This window comes from Acomys russatus, chromosome 12 (genome assembly GCF_903995435.1).
Source record: "Acomys russatus chromosome 12, mAcoRus1.1, whole genome shotgun sequence".
NCBI classification, from domain to species: domain Eukaryota; kingdom Metazoa; phylum Chordata; class Mammalia; order Rodentia; family Muridae; genus Acomys; species Acomys russatus.
Genome location: NC_067148.1, coordinates 47,171,945 through 47,191,246, shown reverse-complemented (window position 1 = coordinate 47,191,246; position 19,302 = coordinate 47,171,945). Strand labels below are relative to the sequence as shown.

Here is a 19,302-nt window from a genome sequence, read left to right as displayed (position 1 = left end):
GTATATACCATTTGAGTCTTTCTGCTTCTGGGTTAACTCAATCATTATGATCATTTCTAGTTCAATCCATTTGTCCACAAATTTCGGGAATTCCTTGTTTTTAATAGCTGAGTAGTACTCCATAGTGTAAATGTACCACAGTTTCTTTATCTATTCTTCTACTGAGGGACACTTAGGCTGTTTCCATGTTCTGGCTATTATGAATAAGGCTGCTATGAACATGGTTGAGCAAATGTTCTTGTTGTGTGCTGGAGCATCTTCTGGGTATATTCCAAGGAGTGGAATAGCTGGGTCTTCAGGAGGCCCTATTCCCAGTTTTCTGAGATAGCGCCAGATAGATTTCCAAAGTTGCTGTACTAGTTTGCATTCTCACCAGCAATGAAGGAGTGTTCCTCTCTCTCCGCATCCTCACCAGCATGTGGTGTCACTTGAATATTTGATCTTAGCTATTCTGATGGGTGTAAAATGGAATCTCAGAATTGTTTGATTTGTATTTCCCTGATGGCTAAGGATGCTGAGCATTTCTTTAAGCGTTTCTTAGGCATTCGATATTCCTCTGTTGAAAATTCTCTGTTTACTTCTGAGCCCCATTTCTCAATTGGGTTATTTAGTTTGGTTGTGTTTAATTTCTTGAGTTCTTTATATATTTTGGATATTAGACCTTTGTCAGATGTTGGGTTGGTGAAGATCTTTTTCCAGTCTGTAGGCTGTCACTTTGTTCTGTTGACAGTGTCTCCTGCTTTAAAGAAGCTTCTCAGCCTCATGAAGTCCTATTCATTAATTGTTGACCTTAAGGCCTGGGCTGTTGGTGTTCTATTCAGGAAGTTCTCTCCCGTGTCAATGTGTTCCAGGCTCTTCCCCACTTTTTTTCTAACCAATTTAGTGTCTCTGATTTTATGTTGAGGTCTTTGATCCACTTGGGCTTGAGTTTTGTGGATGGTAACAAATATATGTGCAATTGCTTTTTTTACATGTAGACATACAGTTAGACCAGCCTCATTTGTTGAAGATGCTATCCTCTTTCCATTGAATAGATTTGGCTTCTTTGTCAAAAATCAAGTTACCCTATGTGTGTGGGTTCATTCCTGGGTCTTCGATTTGATTCCAGTGATCAACAAGCCTATATCTGTGCCAGTTCCATGCTGTTTTAATTACTGTTGCTTTATAGTGTAGCTTGAGATCAGGTATGAAGATTTCTCTGGAGGATCTTTTATTGTACAAGATTGTTTTAGCTATTCTGAGATTTTTGTTTTTCCATATGAAGTTCAGAATTGAACTTTCAGTGTCTTTAAAAAATTGTGTAGGTTATTTTGATAGGGATTGCACTGAATCTGTAAATTGCTTTTGGTAAGATGGTCATTTTTACTATGTTAATTCTCCCTATCCACAAGCAAGAAAGATCATTCCATCTTCTCAGGTCATCTTCAATCTCTTTCTTCAGAGTTTTAACATTTTTTTCAAACAAGTCCTTTGCTTGCTTGGTTAGAGTAACTCCTAAATATTTTCCCTAATTTCTTCCTCTGAATGATTGTCATCTGTATATAGGAAGGCTACTGACCTTTTTGAGTTAATTTTGTGTGCAGCCAATTTGCTGAAGGTGTTTATCAGCTGTAGTAGTCCTCTGGTGGAATTTTGGGGGTCACTTATGTACACTATCATATCATCTGCAAATAGGGATAATTTGACTTCTTCCTTTCCAATTTGGATACCCTTGATCTCCTTTTGAGGTCTTATTGCTCTGGTTGGAACTTCCAGTACTATATTGAAGAGATATGGAGAGAGTGGGCAGCCTTTCCTTGTTCCCAATTTTAGAGGAATTTCCTTAAGTATCTCACCATTTACTTTGATTTTGGCTATTGGCTTGCTGTATATAGTTTTTATTATGTTGATGTATGTGCCTTGTATCCCTGATATCTCCAAAACTTTAAACATGAGTGGGTGTTGGATTTTATCAAATGCTTTCTCTACATGTAAGGAGAGATGATTATGTGGTTTTTTATTTTCAGTTTGTTTATATGGTGGATTACATTGATGGATTTCTGTATATTAAACCATCCCTGCATGCCTGGAATGAAGCCTCCCTAGTTGTGGTGAATGACATCTTTGATACATTCTTGTATTCGATTTGCAAGTATTTTATAGAATATTTTTACATCGATGTTCATAAGAGAAATTGGTCTGATATTCTCTTTCTATGTTGGGTCTTCGTGAAGTTTAGGTGTCAATGTGACTATGGCCTCATAGAAAGAATTTGGTAATGTTCCATCCATTTCTGTCTTTTAGAGGAGCTTGTAGAGTATCAGTATTAACACATTCTTGAAGGTCTGGTAGAATTCTGCACTGAAACCATCTGCCCCTGGGCTTTTTTTAGTTGGGAGACTATCAATGATTGCTACTAATTCTATAGGGGAAATGGGACTATTTAGCTTGTTTATCTGTTCTTCACTCAATTTGGGCAAGTGGAATTGATGAAGAAAATCATCCATTTCCCTTAGATTTTCAAATTTTGTGGCATATATGCCTTCAAAGTAGGATCTTATGATTCTTTGTATTTCTTCAGTGTCTGTTGTCATGTTGCCATTTTCATTTCTGACTTTGTTGATTTGGATACTGTTTCTCTGCTTTTTAGTTGGCCTGGCTATCTGTTTGTTTATTGTGTTGATTTTCTCAAAGCACCTGCTCTTGGTTTTCTTGATTCTTTGGACTGTGTCCTTTGTTTCTAATTCATTAATTCAGCCCTGAGTTAGATTATTTACAGATGTTTATTCCTCTTCGGTGTTTATGTTTCTTTTTTTTCTAGGACTTCCAGCTGTGTCCTTAAGTTGCTTATGTGGGATGTTTCCAATTTGTTTTTAAAGGCACTCAGTGCTATGAATTTTCCTCTTAGCAATGCTTTCAGTGTATATCACAAATTTCGGTAAGTTGTTCTTTCATTTTCATTGAATTTCAAGAAGTCCTTAATTTCTTTCTTTATTTCTTCCCTGACCCAGGTGTCATTAAATAGAGTTGTTTTGTTTCCCTGTATATGTAAGCTTTTTGTTATTTCTGTTGTTCTTGATTTGCAGCCTAAGACCATGGTGATCTGATAGGATCCAAGGTATTACTTCAATCCTCTTGTATCTGTAACCTAGTATGTGATCAATTTTGGAGAAGGTTCCATGAGGTGCAGAGAAGAAGGTATATTCCTTTCTGTTTGGGTGAAATGTTCTGTAGGTATGTTAGATTGATTTGATTCATGGCATTGGTTAATGATGTTATTTCTCAGCTTAGTTTCTGTTTCAATGACCTATCCTTCAGCGAGAGTGGGGTGTTGAAGTCTCCCACTATTATTGTGTCGAGTCGATGTGTGGTTTAAGCTTCATTAATAGATCTTTTACATGTGGGTGCCCTTGTATTGGAAGCATAGATGTTTGCAATTGTGATGTCATCTTGGTTGACTTTACCTTTGATGAGTATGAAGTGTCCTTTCTCATCCCTTTTGATTAATTTTGGTTAAAAGTCTGTTTTGTTCGATATTAAAATGGCTATGCCTGCTCGTTTTTTGTGACCATTTTTTCCAGCCTTTTACCCTGAGGTAATTTCTATCTTTATGAGTGAGATGTGTTTCTTGAATGCAGAAGAATGTTGGACCCTGTTTATGCATCCATTCAATTAGTCTGTGTCTTTTAATTGAAGAATTGAGACCATTGACGTTGAGAGATATTAATGACCAGTGACTGTTAAGAGTCTTATTTTTGATGTTAGTTTTAGTAGAGCATTTGTGTGGTTGTGTTTTTTTGATGGTGTAGTTATCTATTTCCTGTGTAGGTTTGGTTGTAGCTTATCTCTTTGGGGTGGAGTTTTCCTTCTAGCACCTTCTGTACAGCTGAATTTGTGGTTAGGTACTGTTTGAATTTGTTTTTTGTCATGGAATATTTTGTTTTCTCCATCAATGGTTATTGATAGTTTTGCTGGGTAAGGTAGTCTGGCCTGACTGTGGTCTCTTAGGGTTTGCAGGATCTCTGTCCTGGCTCTTCTGGCTTTTATGGTCTCTGCTGAGAAGCCGAGTGTAATTCTGATAGGTTTGCCATTAAATGTTATTTGGCCCCTTTTCTCTTGCAGCTTTTCATGTTTTTTTCTTTGTTATGTATATTTTGTGTTTTGATTATTATGTGATGGAAAGTTTTTCTTTTCTGGTCTATTCTGTTTGGTGTTCTGTAGGCCTCTTGTATGTTTATAAGCATCTCTTTCTTTAGAATTGGGGATTTCTTCTAAGATGTCGTTGAGAATATTTTCTGGGCGTTGGTGTCTGGCATCTTCTCTTTCCTTAATACCTATTATCCTCAGATTTCTTCTTTTCATGGTGTCATTGATTTGTTGGATGTTTTGTGTCAGGATTTTTCCACATTTAGCATTTTCTTTAATGGTTGCTTTAAGATCTAGGATTATACCTTCTAGACCTGAGATTCATTCCTCCATCTCTTGGATTCTGTTAGAAAGGCTCACCTCTGTGTTGCTTGCTTTCCTTTCTGAGCTCTCACATTCCCATTTTTCTTCTGTCTCTGTGTTTATCATTGAATCCATTTTCATCTTCAGATCTTGAACTGTTTCATTGATTTCTTTCAATGACTGTTTGTATATTCCTGAGTTTTTTCTATTGCCTCTTTATAGGCCTTCAGATCTTGAACTGTTTTATTGATTTCCTTCATCTGGTTGTTTGTATTTTGCTAAATTTTTTTCAGTGCCTCTCTATAGAACTCTTTTATGTCTTCCATCTGTTTCGCTGTGTCTTCCTGCATTTGATGATGAATTTTATTTGTTTCCTCCATTATCATCCTCATTACTAAGGATGTGTGGTCATTTTCTTATATTTCCTTTGTGTTTGAGTTCTCTGGGTTGCTTTCTTTAGGATAGCTGGGATCTGGAGATGCCGTATTGTTTTTATTTTTTTGTTCTTGCTTTTGTTTTTTGCGTGTAATTTTACACTGTCCTTTAGTTATCTTACAGTCTTGCAGGTAACTTCTGGAGTTGGGTGGAGGGGGTCTGAAGATAAATTCACCCATTTTCTCTCAATTTCCCTAGGCTGGAAGCTCTGATGCTTCACTTTTATGGAAGGCAGGAGATTAGCCCTATAGTTTGGGTATATCACAGCTAGTGAACACCAGCTCCCCTGTACTCATCTTGGGTTTCAGAATGTGTGCTGGTCCAGGCCAAAGTGTCTACAGCCTCTGGGTCCCCTGTGGCACCGGACCTCTCCAGGGAGTGAATCAGGTCGTGTGGAGGGGGTCTGATGGCCACTCTACCCTCTGTCTCCCCGAGATTTCCTTAGTCCCGGAGCTCTGATGCACCACTTGTCAGTGGTTCCCGATAGTGTTTCAGGACCCAGACCATTTGCAGAGTCCAGGATAGTGTCATGTGGCCCAAAACGCACACACACTGAGTCCAGTTTGAGTGTCTGGACCTAAAAGGGTCTTGAGGCTCTATCCACCCACTTAGTCCAGTTAGGGCTGAATCCAGAAGAGTCTTGGCCCAAACCTCACACTGAGTGTGATGAGTACAGCTAGAGTCTCAGGGCCCGGAGCACATGCTGAGTCCAGCCAGAGTCTCAGGACCAGGACCGCGCGCCAAGCTCAGTTAGATTCTCTGGGCCCAAACTGCCCACCATGTCCAAATAGGTTCTATGGTCCCAAACCACACACCGAGTCCAGTTTTGGTCTCGGGGCATGAGCAGCATGTGCCAGAGTTGAGCTTGGGCCACTTGGCCCAAATCGTGCTCCGGCTTCAGCTAAGGTAATGGGGCCTAAAGCGTGCACTGTATCCCCTCTCTTACAGCAACTCCCACCAGTCACCACACCAATTGCCTCTGCTAGAGGGTTCTCAGCTGCAAACCTCACCTGCTGCAGCTCTGGTCCAAGAACATCTACGTTCCTCCTGTGTGTGCAGGGGTATGCAGGTTTTCTGTATTTTGGTCCTTTCGAACTGTGGAGTACTCCCTGTGTAGTTGGGTGGGGAGCTTGGTGTTCCTGGTTAAGAATTCCATGCAATTCCCGAATCATTTACTGGAGCTTCTAAACACAGTCCATGCTGCACACCGCCATCTTGGATCTCCCTAGAGCAGCACAAATTTTTGAAGATACTATCTTTTTCCATTGTATGGATTTGGCTTCTTTGTCAAAAATCAAGTGTCCATAGTTGTGTGTATTTATTTCTTGGACTTTGATTCAATTCCATTGATGAACCAGCCTATTGGTAGGCCAGTACAATGCTGTTTTAATTACTGTTACTTTATAGTACAGATTTAGATCTGGGATGTTTATTCCTCCAGAAGATCTTTCATTGTACATGATTGTTTTAGCTATTCTGCATTTTTTGTTTTATTCTCTTTTTCATATGATGTTGAGAATTCATCTTCATTGTCTTTAAATAATTATGTAGGAAATTTGATGGGAATTGTATCTGTAGATAGCTTTTGTTAAGATGGCAACTTTTACTATGTTGATTCTCCTGATCCCGGGGCATGGGGGAGCTTTCCATCTTCTGGCATCTTCTTCAGTTTCTTTCTTCAGAAACTTGAAGGTTTTTCATACAAGTCTTTTGCGTCCTTGGTTAGAGTTACACCAAGAAACTTTGTATTATTTGCGGCTATTATGAAGGGTGTAGTTTCCTTAACTTCTTTTCAGCCTATTTGTTCTTTGTATACAGAAGGGCCTCTGATTTTTTTTTAGTTGATTTTGTATCTGACCACTTTGATGAAAGTGTTTATCAATTGTAGGAATTTCTTGGTAGATTTTTATGGCCACTTATGTATACTATCACATGATCCACCAATAGTGATAATTTGACTTCTTCCTTTCCAATCTGTATCCACTTGATCTCCATGAGTTGCCTTATTGCTCTATCTAGGACTTCAAGTACTGTCTTGAAGAGTTAAGGAGACAGTGGACAGCCTTGCCTTGTCCCTGATTTCAGTAGAATTAATTTCAGTTTCTTTCCTTTAATTTTGATGTTGTCTATAGGCTTGCTGTATATTGCCTTTATTATGTTGAGGAATGTGTCTCATAACCCTCATCTCTTTGAGACTTAAACATGAATAAGTATTGGATGTTCTCAAATGCTTTCTCAGCATCTAAGGAAATAATCATACACTTTTTCTTTCAGTTTGTTTAAATGATGATTACATTGATGGATTTCCATATATTGAACCACCCCTACATGCCTGGGATGAATCCTACTTGGTCATGGTGAATATTTTTGATGTATTCTTGGACTTGGTTTGTGAGTATTTTATTGAGTATTTTTGCATAAATGTTCATAAGGGAAATTTGTCTGAAATTGCCTTTCATGATTGAGTCTTTCTGTGGTATGTTTATCAAGGTGACTGTTGCCTCATAAAATGAGTTTAGTAATGTTCCTTCTGGTTTTGTTTTTCCATATGTAGTTGAAAATTGATCTTCCAAGGTCTGCAAGAATGATGTAGGAGTCTTTATGGGAATTGCATTGAATTTGTAGATTGCTTTTGGTAAAAAAACATTTTTCATATGTTGATTCTCCTGATCCCAGCACTTGGGAGGTGGAGGCAATAAGATTGATGTGAGGCTGAGGCTAGCCTTGTTTACTAAGTGAATCCAGGACACTCACGGCTATGCAGACACCCACTTTTAAAGAAAAATTAGTTTCTCCAAATAAGTCTCACTGGACATCTGAACTACTCTTAGTGGTAGGCTGTATGCCCCTCAGTAGCTGACCAACAGAAAACAAAATAAATGTTATATTTTGATTTTTTTGTCTCTTAATACATTGTCTAGGAATTTTTTTTAATTTGTGTATTTTTATCTACATATATATGGCTTATATATGTGGTTTTTAATTTTGTTTTTATGGGATTTTTGTGTATTTGAATATGTCTCTCAGCATCTGCATGTGTTTCTTGTGCTTTTTATTTGGCCACTTGTCTTCTCAGCTGTTTGTTTTGTTTGATTTTATTTTATCTTTTTATCATTACTATTATTACTTGCCTACTCGTTTTATAATGATAGAAAGAAGGAAAGGCTGCAGATTTAATTACGTGAGGAAGTGGGGAGGGTCTATTGGGGGTTTAATGTGGGCACACTTTAATAAAAATATATTGTATAAAATCTATTTTCAATAAAAATATTGAGGTATGTGCCTTTTATTCTTGATCTCTTAAACAAAAGTGTAGAAGTACCTGCAAAAATAAAGACCTATAAGCGAATAGAGCTTAGGGAATGGCTTATTCAGTAGAGTGCTTGCCATGCAGCAAAAGGAACTGAATTTAAACACTCAAGGCCTATGTTCAAAGTGCATCTTTCCTCTCAGTTCTGGCATGGGCTGGGGAAGGAAGAAATGTGATTCTCTAGAGATTACTGGCCGTACAGCCTAACCACACTGATGATCTTCAGATCAAAGGCGAGACACCACCTCAAATATTAAGGAAGGAATCAACAGAGAAATACATTCAGTACCAACCTCCGGCTCACACACACACACACACACACACACACACACACACACACACACACACACACACTTAACTAAATGAATAAATAACTTGTATATAAAAAACTACATAGTTATGAAAAACAGTTTCAGGATATTTCTGATGGCGACACTAAGGGCATCTTTCTGTTTAAAAAAACATTCACTAATCTTTTGGCCACGCAAAATAAAATCACAACTTAGAAATTTATTCACTTGCAAATAAATGCTTTGGTGAATGAGATGCACATTAATAGCTTCTTGCTTGGACTGTATCTCCTCATTCAGCTATTCGATGACTTGCTTTATGTTTCTCTGTCTTTCTACATCAATTTCTTTGTTTGGGTTATGTTACAAATTGGAATGTAAAAGACAAATTCCATTTATGAATTTTCATATGCCATCTTATTCTAGGCATATTTTATCTTTATAATAGAGCATAAACTCTGACATAAAACCATCACCATCCTTTGGCACCTAAGATACTACTTGATGCTTTAGATAATATGAAGTAGCTCCTCCATTGATAAGGAGGATGACATCTCTGTTGAGCTAGAAAACACGCTGATAGAAGTTCTCAGTGTTGCTAACTTACACTCAGAGATACATCAGCTAACAACAACAACAAAAAAATCATCTAATAATACAAAACCACTGGTAAGTCCAAGGATTTTATTACATAAATATGTTTTTAAAAAGTGAGTATCTTTAGAAGCCTAAGGCATGGTCTCAAAGAACTTCACTGTCTAAATTATTAATTTGAAGAAAAGACATCTTCAATTTTAGTAATGGCAGTGTTTTTCCTTAGTGTTGTCAAAATTATTTTGCTTTTTAGTTCTGTCCCATTTAAAGTTAATGGTGATTCTGTATACTCTTCGGTTCCATCCATGTCAAGTTGGTATAACAATAATCAGTTTTCCTTCAGAGATATTGTTTCGAACAAAACTTATACAACTCTTGCAGCTATGTTCTTCATTGTAAATATTTCAGTTTTGCCATTTTTAAGTATTATCTGTGTTTGGGTAATTTGTGGAATCTTTCTATATTTGGTCTGCATTATGAATTTATTATGCCTTATAGAAATATAAGAAAATTATAAAGAATTTCTTGAGGTGAATGTTCCAAAGAAGGATTTCCCACAAAGGAGAGTAATTCAATATTGATAACTGTACTTGGACTTTGAGTGAACATCTGGCCCAGATGCCTGAGTTATAGGTGAGCCAGCTCCAAGGGCAAGACCCCAGGAGACCTGGTGGGCATGTGCTGTAACATTGCATGGGTTGATGCCCTACTCCTCCTCCCTTGATACATGAGGTAGTTAGAAGAGCTTGTCTCCAGGTCATGGGAGCTGGGAAACTTGCCCCTACCCTTGACAGGATGTAACCTTTGAGAGAGAAGGCCCTGCACCTCCCAGGTAAAACACAGTAGGGCTGGCCCTGATGGCAAGGGCGGGGTAGATCAGCCCCAAGTGTATGAGAAGGAAAACAGGTTCAGCCCCTCACTGGCTGCAGCACTTGGGAGTGTGGGCCTCCTGCCTTGACTAGGTTGCATAGTGGAGCCAACACTGGAGCATGGGTGCTGATGAGGTTGCTCTGAGATCATAACAGTAGAAGAGCTGACCCTTGCCTCCTGATGATGGCAGGATTGGGTGACCTAGCTGGAGCAGTGTTGGAGAGCTGATCCTGGTGCTACAGATAAAGGAGAGCCAGCAGGCTGACCAGCTCAGTTACCTTCCAGGATCAGTTTCCAGGACTTTCAGTTGGCCCACTGCAAAATCTACACCATCTGGAAACTGTGGAAGTGAGTGAAAGGGCCTGTCCCTCTGATCCAAAGCTGCAGGAACTCCGTGACACAGGGTAACAGCAGGGTAACAGGAAGGAGTCCCAGTGATCATCCAATATCGATGGTGTGACAGAAGCCAGAGACCTTGAGCAGACCAATTACACATTGCAATGATCACTTGCATGTGAAGATGTTTGGGTAGATGGCTATACTGTAGGATATGCTGTGTCACACTACAGCTTCCTGCTTTTTATAGTTTGTTTTGTTTGTGGCTTTTAATTTTCTTTTGTGGGGGAGTTTGCAAGGGTAAAGCGCAGATAAAAGGAAAGAGAGAGACTAGTGGGACTGGGGTTGAGGATGTGAAACCCTTAAAAAATCAATAAAAAGTTAAAAACAATACTAAGATCACAAGATCACAAAGATAATTTTACCTTCTACCCCCATTATATGGCTGACCAAGATTCACACTTCTGATAAATTATAATTTAATAAGTTAGACATGGAAGTGTCTAACAACAAGAACAAATAACAATTTTGTATTGCAGTTAGATGTGTCCCATATTTTAAAGACCTAAATACTATTTTACCATATAACATTTTAGAAGAATGATTTATAAATGACTTAAATCTTTTTATACTAATGCTTGTTAAAAATCTTATGATACAAAATCATAAATCCTGTTAACCATGTTGAAACAATGTCTAAGACTATATCCTATTTACTGCCCTATTTCCTTCACAAAAGTCCAGGAGACAGAGGAAAAGAAACAGGATTTTAGGTACCTTGATTCACAACATTGTTCCAGTTAAAAGGTAGAAACTGAAGATGCATGTGCAACTATGAAATGTGCACCCCGGGTCTGAGGACATAATTTAATAAGTGAGGCACCAAGAAAGGGACCTGGGTTTGATAACCTGCACCCACATAAAACTCCTGGCATGGTGATATGTTTGTAAGCCCATGGCTGAAAAGACAGACGTGTGTGGATGCTTGGGGTGCGTGGGGCTAGGAACTCTAGTCTACCTGGTAGAGCTCTAAGTCTGTAAAGACTGCCTCAAAAATGAAGGTGGACTGCTCCTGAGGAATGACATCAGAGATTGTCCTATAATCACTACTCCATTTTCACATTTTGAAATTGAATAATTTTCCAATTTTCAAGTATCAAATACTCTTATTCATTCTTGGGTGTCCTTCCTCTATGCACACCTATACAATATATCAAAACATGCATGCACACATAATAAAAAAGAGAACCGAACAAATTTAGGCAACTGGTAGAGTAGGAACTTGCTCTCATGACAGTACTAGGAGTAAGAAAAAGTGAATTGTGGCTACAGATGGGGAAATAAGAACTTTCATGTTGGTACCATGAGATGTGTAATTAGAGTTTTTAGCATATTCAATTCAGTTAAGTCATTATTTTCCCAATAATATAAGTTCTCTGTTGCTCAATTTTCTAGAATATCAGCTATGTTCTGTGAAAGCCTCATACATATGGTAAGATTTGGTGCACACACACACACACACACACACACACACACACACACACACACGAAGAATGGGCATGTAGCTCAGTGGTAGAATGACTGGATTCAACTTCTCATTTTAAAAAGTCATTCGTATCTGAGATAAGGTTCAGCAGAAATAGAGAAATATCTGAAAAATACAGTGTGGCCATTTTGAATCCAGTAGAAGGCGCATTTGAAGGAAAGATACCTCACGGCATAGTACCAGGCAACCCTAAAGCTTGGGAAAGATTGTGTTCAAAGTTCAGAGATGGATATTGAAAGGGAATTTGAGAAACATAAAGTAAGATTTCTTTCCATGCTGCTAAAATTAAATCTGAGAAAAATATGACAGCAATATCTTAGAAAGTTAGGAGTAAAGTCTTCTCACTATCTATATATTGAGCATGTCACTGGAGAGAAAGAAGCATAATAAAATTTACCTTTTCATCACTTAAGAATTTCATAGCTTTGCAGCCTGCAAAGCATGGAGAGAAATATTCAGTCTCATCTCTTCCACATACAGCAATATGGATGGAATTTAAGCACTCACATTTTACATTGCATGGAGCTGTGAGGTTTCCAATCTTACCTGTGCTGTGAATTTGATATTAAACACAATTATAATACTGGCTTAAATAGTTTTTAAAAAATCTATTTATTTATTATTATCTATATGGTGCTCTGCCTGCACATACATCCACAGGCCAGAAGAGAGTGTCAGATCACATTATAGAGGGTTTTGAGCCACCATATGGTTGCTGAGAATTGAACTCAGGACCTCTGGAAGTGCAGTCAGTGCTCTTAGCCTCTAAGCCATTACTCCAGCCTCCACTTAAATTGTTAATGCATTATGCATCAAGGTATCCATATGAACCATACATATACTTATTGAAATAATTTCTTTTTCACAGATTTACTAAAGTATAAAAACATAACAAAATGCACTTTTAAGAATGCACCATTGATAATCCTGGAGAGATAGCTTAAGAGCACTCACTACCTGTTCTAGAGGAACAAAGTTTCATTTCCAACATCTCCATAGCAGCTCACAGCCATCTATAACTCCAATTGCAGAGGATACCATGCCCTATTGTATCTCTGGGTACCAGGCATGCATGTGGTACATAAACATACATGCATGTCAATACTCAAACATGTAAACTAAAAACTCTTAAAAATATACCATTTGGATCAATTTTATGCTATAATAAAATTTGCACGAGTCATTTTTTAAAATATCATAAACTCTTATAGTAGGATGTCACTCCCCCACTTCAAAGACTTCCTTTACATCTTTGTAGATCCTCTCATTATTGACAATCTATGACATTTTATAAAAAATAATCACATGGTACTAAACAAATGGTCTCTTTTTTTTTTTTGCTTTATACACATGTTTTCATGATTCTTGGGTAATAAAAGTAGAATACTAAATTGTGTGTAAGTTTTTCCTTTTTTTTTTTCTGTTTTTTAGTAATAGGGTTTCTTTGTGTAGAGCAGGCTGGCCTAAGATGTCTTTGTAGAGCAGGCTGGCCTCAAACTCAGAGATCTTCCAGCCCTGCCTCCTTGAATGCTAGAACTAAAGACATGTGCCTTATGCCAGGATTGTATGTTTTTAATATAAGTAGAATTATTTTATGTGTATGCAAAATTTGATGGAATGTATGTATGTATTCTGCATGAGTGTAACATCCATGGAAATGAAAGGAAGTCACTGGGTTGCTGTGGACTAGAGCTTTGTTCAGTTATGAGCATCCCAACCAAACCTAGGCTCTCTGGAAGGAGAAGACCTTTTAAACACTGAGCCACCTCTCTAGTTATCTTTTTTTTTTTTTTTTTTTTTTTTTTTTTGCTTTTTTTTTCCCAGAAGCCTGTTAGTTTTCCAATGTGGCTTATTGTTAGGAACATAAAAGTTCTTGTGATCCCAAGTCACCAGGGAAACCAGAAACATTACACACACAGATTTTTCACTCAAAGGACTTGGCACAGAGCCTGTACTTCGATTCAGTATTCTGTGGTTTGGAAGTGATGACCATACTGGTGGTCTATATTACTTGTTGGGTAGGCCATATTAAGTGCTCACAGACATGCCCCCAAGGTAATCCAAATGGTCCTTACATCACCTGTACATCACTGGCATCCCAGAGCTCCCACAACCAGGAGCAGAAGTGGCTAGTTGCCTATACAGTCTCTACACTGTACATATGACCATAACCACCCCAAATTCTGCCTTAGGTCCTTAAGCTAAAACTGGCAGCCTGTGTCTATAACCTATCTTCTTGGAACATGATTTGAGCCTCAAAATAATTTAGCTTCTCTGTGCAGTGGAAATTTTATAACACCAGGGAATATTCCTCCAAGTGTACTGTGTTTAAATATGCTGACATTAAGCTGCTGTCATCACACTCCCTAAAGTTTGAAACAAGTTTTCATTCTCACTTCTTAGCAGTTCATTTTACTACCTGCTGTGACACCTACAAGGACCATTTCAACTGGTGCCAAAACTTGGGGTACATGACTCTCTGAGAAAAACAAGGAAATTTTTGTTTAAGTACATATCAGGATTTCAGAGTAATCTGGGTTCTCACAGAAAATGACTCTTGACCCTTAAAAGAGCAGTAGTAACATGGGATCCTCTCAGTATTTGTGACAAATAATTGTGTACAATCATTGAGATGTTTATTAATATCAGGAAAAAATAATCAGAACCATAGCAAGTATGAAGAAAGCAGATACAAGTGTGATAAAAATCCCTGTCAATTACTTTTTGAAATGGAGAGGAGAGAATGTATGTGGGGAGGAGGGTGAGAAGAGAGGAGCGTGGACAGGGGAAGAAGACAAGCAGGAAGAGGAGGAGGAGAAGGAGGAAGAGGAGGAGGAAGAGGAAGGCTTTCTGTGAGAACACACCTTGGCATGGTAGACAGAATAGTTCTGGGCTCACGTTCTGTAAGATCTGACCTGAACTCAGAGCTCTCCCTCTGCTATCTGCCTCCTGTCAGCACTTGCTGTGCAGAACCCACAAGTGTAGGGCAGCAACACATGAGTTCCAAGGAATGAGTGGTGGATATCTACCACCTGCAACATGAGCTTAGATTTTTGTTTGTTTGTTTCCCCCTCATACCAGGAAAAACTGTGTATCAAAATTCTCCTCATGTAAGACAAACATCAAAAAGAATCCAATCCTAGGGAGACAATTGTAAGTAGGACATGAAGCACTTAAGCAGTATATAGGAACTTGAACTGTTCTGCACATTTCTTTGTAACAGTATAGATTCATTGATTTAGGCATTCTCATATGGGAACAATAGTTAAGATTGTGATGTTTGAATCACATTTTTATAGTGACTACTGAGAGTGAATTTACTTCCATCTATAATATGTACATACATGATGAAATTCTGTTAAAATTATTTCTCTATTTTAACTATGTTGTTTCTCTTCTTAGTACTAACAAAGCAAATATTAGATGTTTTATATGATCAGAAACACATCTTTTATACATATAATTTTTCAATGTTTTTTTATATTCAGTGGCTCATTTTTTAAGAGACCTTGGAATCCAGGCGTGGGGGTGTACACATTTAATCACAGAATTTGGGAGGCAGAGGCAGATGGATCTCTGTAATTTTGAGGCCAGTGGAGTCCACATAGTGAATTTCAAGGACATCCAGGTATACGTAGTGACATCTTTTCTTAAAACCCCAAAAGAACAGAAAAAGAAGTCCTTGAAGAGGAGGGTTTCCATTGATCCAATATGGCAGCACTGATTATGCACAGTATCTGATCAGCAGGAGAGCAGTGATTATAGAACAAGTGACAGGTCTTGCTGTGGATCTCAAAACACCAGTGCCTGTGTTTCCCAGGAAATAAGAAAGCCCACAGTGAGGTAAAAAGGGGGTTCATCTTCAGGTTCCTAGCTAATCCTCAGAACAAATCCCAGGGTTCCCCCTGAGCATGATTTCTATCTCTGGTCACCTACTTATGCTCACCATCTCATGGATTCCTCCAGGTATCAGGGTCATGAGATTCCAACCTTGGTCCTTTTGGTGCCTGGGATCCAAAGAAACAGCCTCAGCTGTACCTCTAAAGCTCAACTTGTCTCTATAAGAAGACAACTGAATAGAACTAGAAGTGATCATCCTGAGAAAGGTAACCCAGACCCAAAAGACACACATGGTATATACTCACTTTTCAGTAGATATTAGCCCAACATATGTGTCGCCTAGGAGACTTCAACTAACGGGAGATTGGGACAGATACCGAGACTAACAGCGATACTCTGAGTTAAACGGTGTGAATTATATGCAAGAGTTAGGGAACGGAGGGATGATGGGATGTTTCCAGAGCTCCACAAGGAGACTATCAAGCCTGGAGGGTCCTGACCCAGGTGGTCCTGTGCAAAGTGATTCATCAACCAAGGACATTGCAAGCAGAGACCCTAGGCCTCCTGTTCAGATGTAACCAATGGACAGCTCATTTTCCACATCGAGAACTGAGGGAAAAGCAGTGGGGTGGAGTGGGTTCCTGCCACCACAAGGAACTCAAGTTCCCTTGATTTGATCAATGTCTCTTAGTGGAGGACCCTGAGAGAAAACAGAGGGAGAGGATGCAGGCTAGCTAGAGGAGACCTGATAGGCTGTGATTAGATTGTGGGGAAGAGGACCCAACCTGTCAGTGGTCTAGGGCAGAGAAATATGCCAGGAGCGAGCATGAAAACAGGAAGGGAAGTGCAAAGTGATTACAATCAAGATGAAACATGAATAAATGATAATAAAAATTAAAAACAAATGCAGGAAAATACAAACAGGTAAAGGAATTCAATAAATGGTTCAAGATCTGAGGACAGAAACAGAAACAATAAATAAAGCAAATTGAAGAAATTCTGGAGATATAGAAATTAGGGAAGAAAACAGGAACTTCAGAGGTAAGCAAGGAAAAGAATACATGAGAGGGAGGAAAGAGTCTCAAGTGTTGAAGATACACTCGCAGTAGATACACTTACACAATCCATCATCAATGAAAATGTTAAAACTGAAAAATACCTGACACAAAACTTCCAAGATAGGAAGGACAACTTAAAAAGACAAAACATAGCAATAATACTTATAGAAGAATGAAGATTCACAGTTCCAAGGATCAGAAAGTATGTTCGCCAAAATCATAGAAGAAAATTTCCACAACCTAAAGAGAAAGATGATTATAAACATACAAGAGGCTTACAGAAGAGAAAATAGATTAGATCAGAAGGGAAAATCCTCCTGTCACATGATAATCAAAACGCCAAATTTATCAAACAAGGAAAAATATTAAAAGGTGCAGGATAAAAAAAAAAAAAACCCTATCAGAATCACACCTGTCTTGTCAGTAGAGTCCAGAAATGTCAGAAGGGCCTGGGCAAACTTTCAGAGACCACATACAAATCCAGATTACTATACTCAGCCTTTCATTCACCACAGATGGATAATACAAGATATTCCAAAAAAGAACCAAATTAAACAAATCTTTATAAACCCAGCCCTACAGACAATACTAGAAGGGAAACTCCCACCTGAGGAGCTTAATTACACCCCCAAATCACAGGCTTTAAATAACTTCACTACAGCAATAGCAAAGGAGATAGGCACACAAAGACTCTACCACAACCAATATCAAAATAAAATAACAGTCACTGGTCATTAATATCAGTGGACTCAACTCTCCAGTAGAAAGATAGGCTAACCAAATGGCTACATAAACAGGACCCATAATTCTGCTGCATACGAGAAAGACACCTCAGCAACAAAGATCAAAATGACCTCAGAGTAATGGGATGGAAAAAGATTTTCCAATAAAGGGGAGTGAGCCAACAAGCTGGAGTGTCCAAATCTCTAATAAAGTAGACTTGCAACAAAAGTTAATCAAAAGAGATAAGGAAGGACACTTCATACTCATCAAAGGAAAATTCCACCAAGATGACATCTCATATATGAACATCTGTGCCCCACATACAAGGGCACCCACAGCTGTAAAAGAAACATTAGTAAAGTTTAAAGCCCACATCGATCCCCACACATTAATAGTGGGAAGCTTCAACAGCCCATTCTTACCAAAGGACAGGTCAAAAAACAGAAACTGGACAGAGACATAATGACACTAATAGATGTCATGGATCAAATTATCTTAATAGACATCTACAGAAGCTTTTACTCAATCAGAAAAGTATATACTTTCTTCTCAGCACCACATGGAACCTTCTCCAAAATTGACCTTATACTTGGTCACAAAGCAATCCTCTATAGACACAAGAAGATTGAAATAAACTTTTGCATCTCATCAGACCACTGTAGACTAAAGCTGGACCTTAACTACAACCAAAATAACAAAAATTCTACACACTCCTGGAAACTGAACAACTCTGTGTTCATCGTCAACTGGGTCAGAAAATAAAGAACTTAAAGACTTCTTAAAATTCAGAGAAAATGAAGGCACAACATATCCAAACTTGAAGAACACAATGAAAACAGTGCTAAGAAGAAAGTTCATAGCACTAAGTGCCTTCCTAAAGAAATTGGAGACATTTCATATAAACAACTCAAGGGCACACCTAAAAGGCCTAGGGAAAAAGGAAGCAGATATACCAAAGAGGACTAGATGGCTGGAAATATCCAAACACATGGCTGAATTCAGTAAATTAGAAACAAAGAACAATTCAAAGAATCAACAAAAGCAAAAGCTGGTTCCTTGAGGAAATCAACAAGACAAACCCTAATCTGAACTAACTAAAAGGAAGAGAAACACTATCCAAATCAACAAAGTCAGAAGTGATAAAGGAGCCATAACAACAGAAACTGAGGAAATCCAAAGAATCAGTAGGTCTTATTTCAAAGGACTATACACCATAAAATTTGAAAATCTAAATGAAACAGACAATTTTCTTGATAGATTTCACTTACCAAACCTTCATCCAGATCTGGTAAACAAATTGAATTGTCCTATGTCCCGTAAGGAAATAGAAGTAGGTATCAAACCATTGACCCTTCCCCTCACCAACCTGTCAGCATATTAAGTCCCACTGGGACTAAGCTCATTCTCTTTCACTGGTTTGCTATATGCCATCCCATTGTAGTTAAAAGTTCTATTATTCTGTTCTATCATTTCACTTGGTGCATCCTTTTGTTTTCAGTTGCATTAAATTGTAAAATGCTTAACACTAACCCATGCCAAGCTCTTTGAGATTTTACATATAATTAAAAATGTCCATGTGCATGCTCAGAGATACTTTAAGTCTCTTCTTTTATGTCATTAAGAATGCTGCCAGATACCCATGATATGCTTTTGTCCTTGCTCTGCTTCCTGATCCGCCAAGAGATGAATAAGCCACACCACAAGCCTCTACTGCCTTGGATCACTGCCCCAGATGCCATGCCTTCCCCTCAGGATAGACTATGCTTTCTATTACTGTGAGCTAAAATGTACCTTCCTCCCATGATAAACAAGAATGCAATTGAGGATGATGAAGAGAGAGAGAGACAAATATTTCATGTTGTATATGTAAAC

General features: G+C 38.3%; 1 protein-coding gene across 1 annotated transcript in view; it reads right to left on the bottom strand.

The window, feature by feature from the left end:
* Positions 1-19,302, bottom strand: part of LOC127196099 (solute carrier organic anion transporter family member 6C1-like) — a 67,758-nt gene that overhangs the window by 17,969 nt on the left and 30,487 nt on the right. Inside the window, exon 9 of the mRNA XM_051153682.1 lies at positions 12,207-12,360. Coding sequence (XP_051009639.1) covers positions 12,207-12,360 — 154 coding nt within the window. The remainder of the gene's footprint in view (positions 1-12,206; positions 12,361-19,302) is intronic.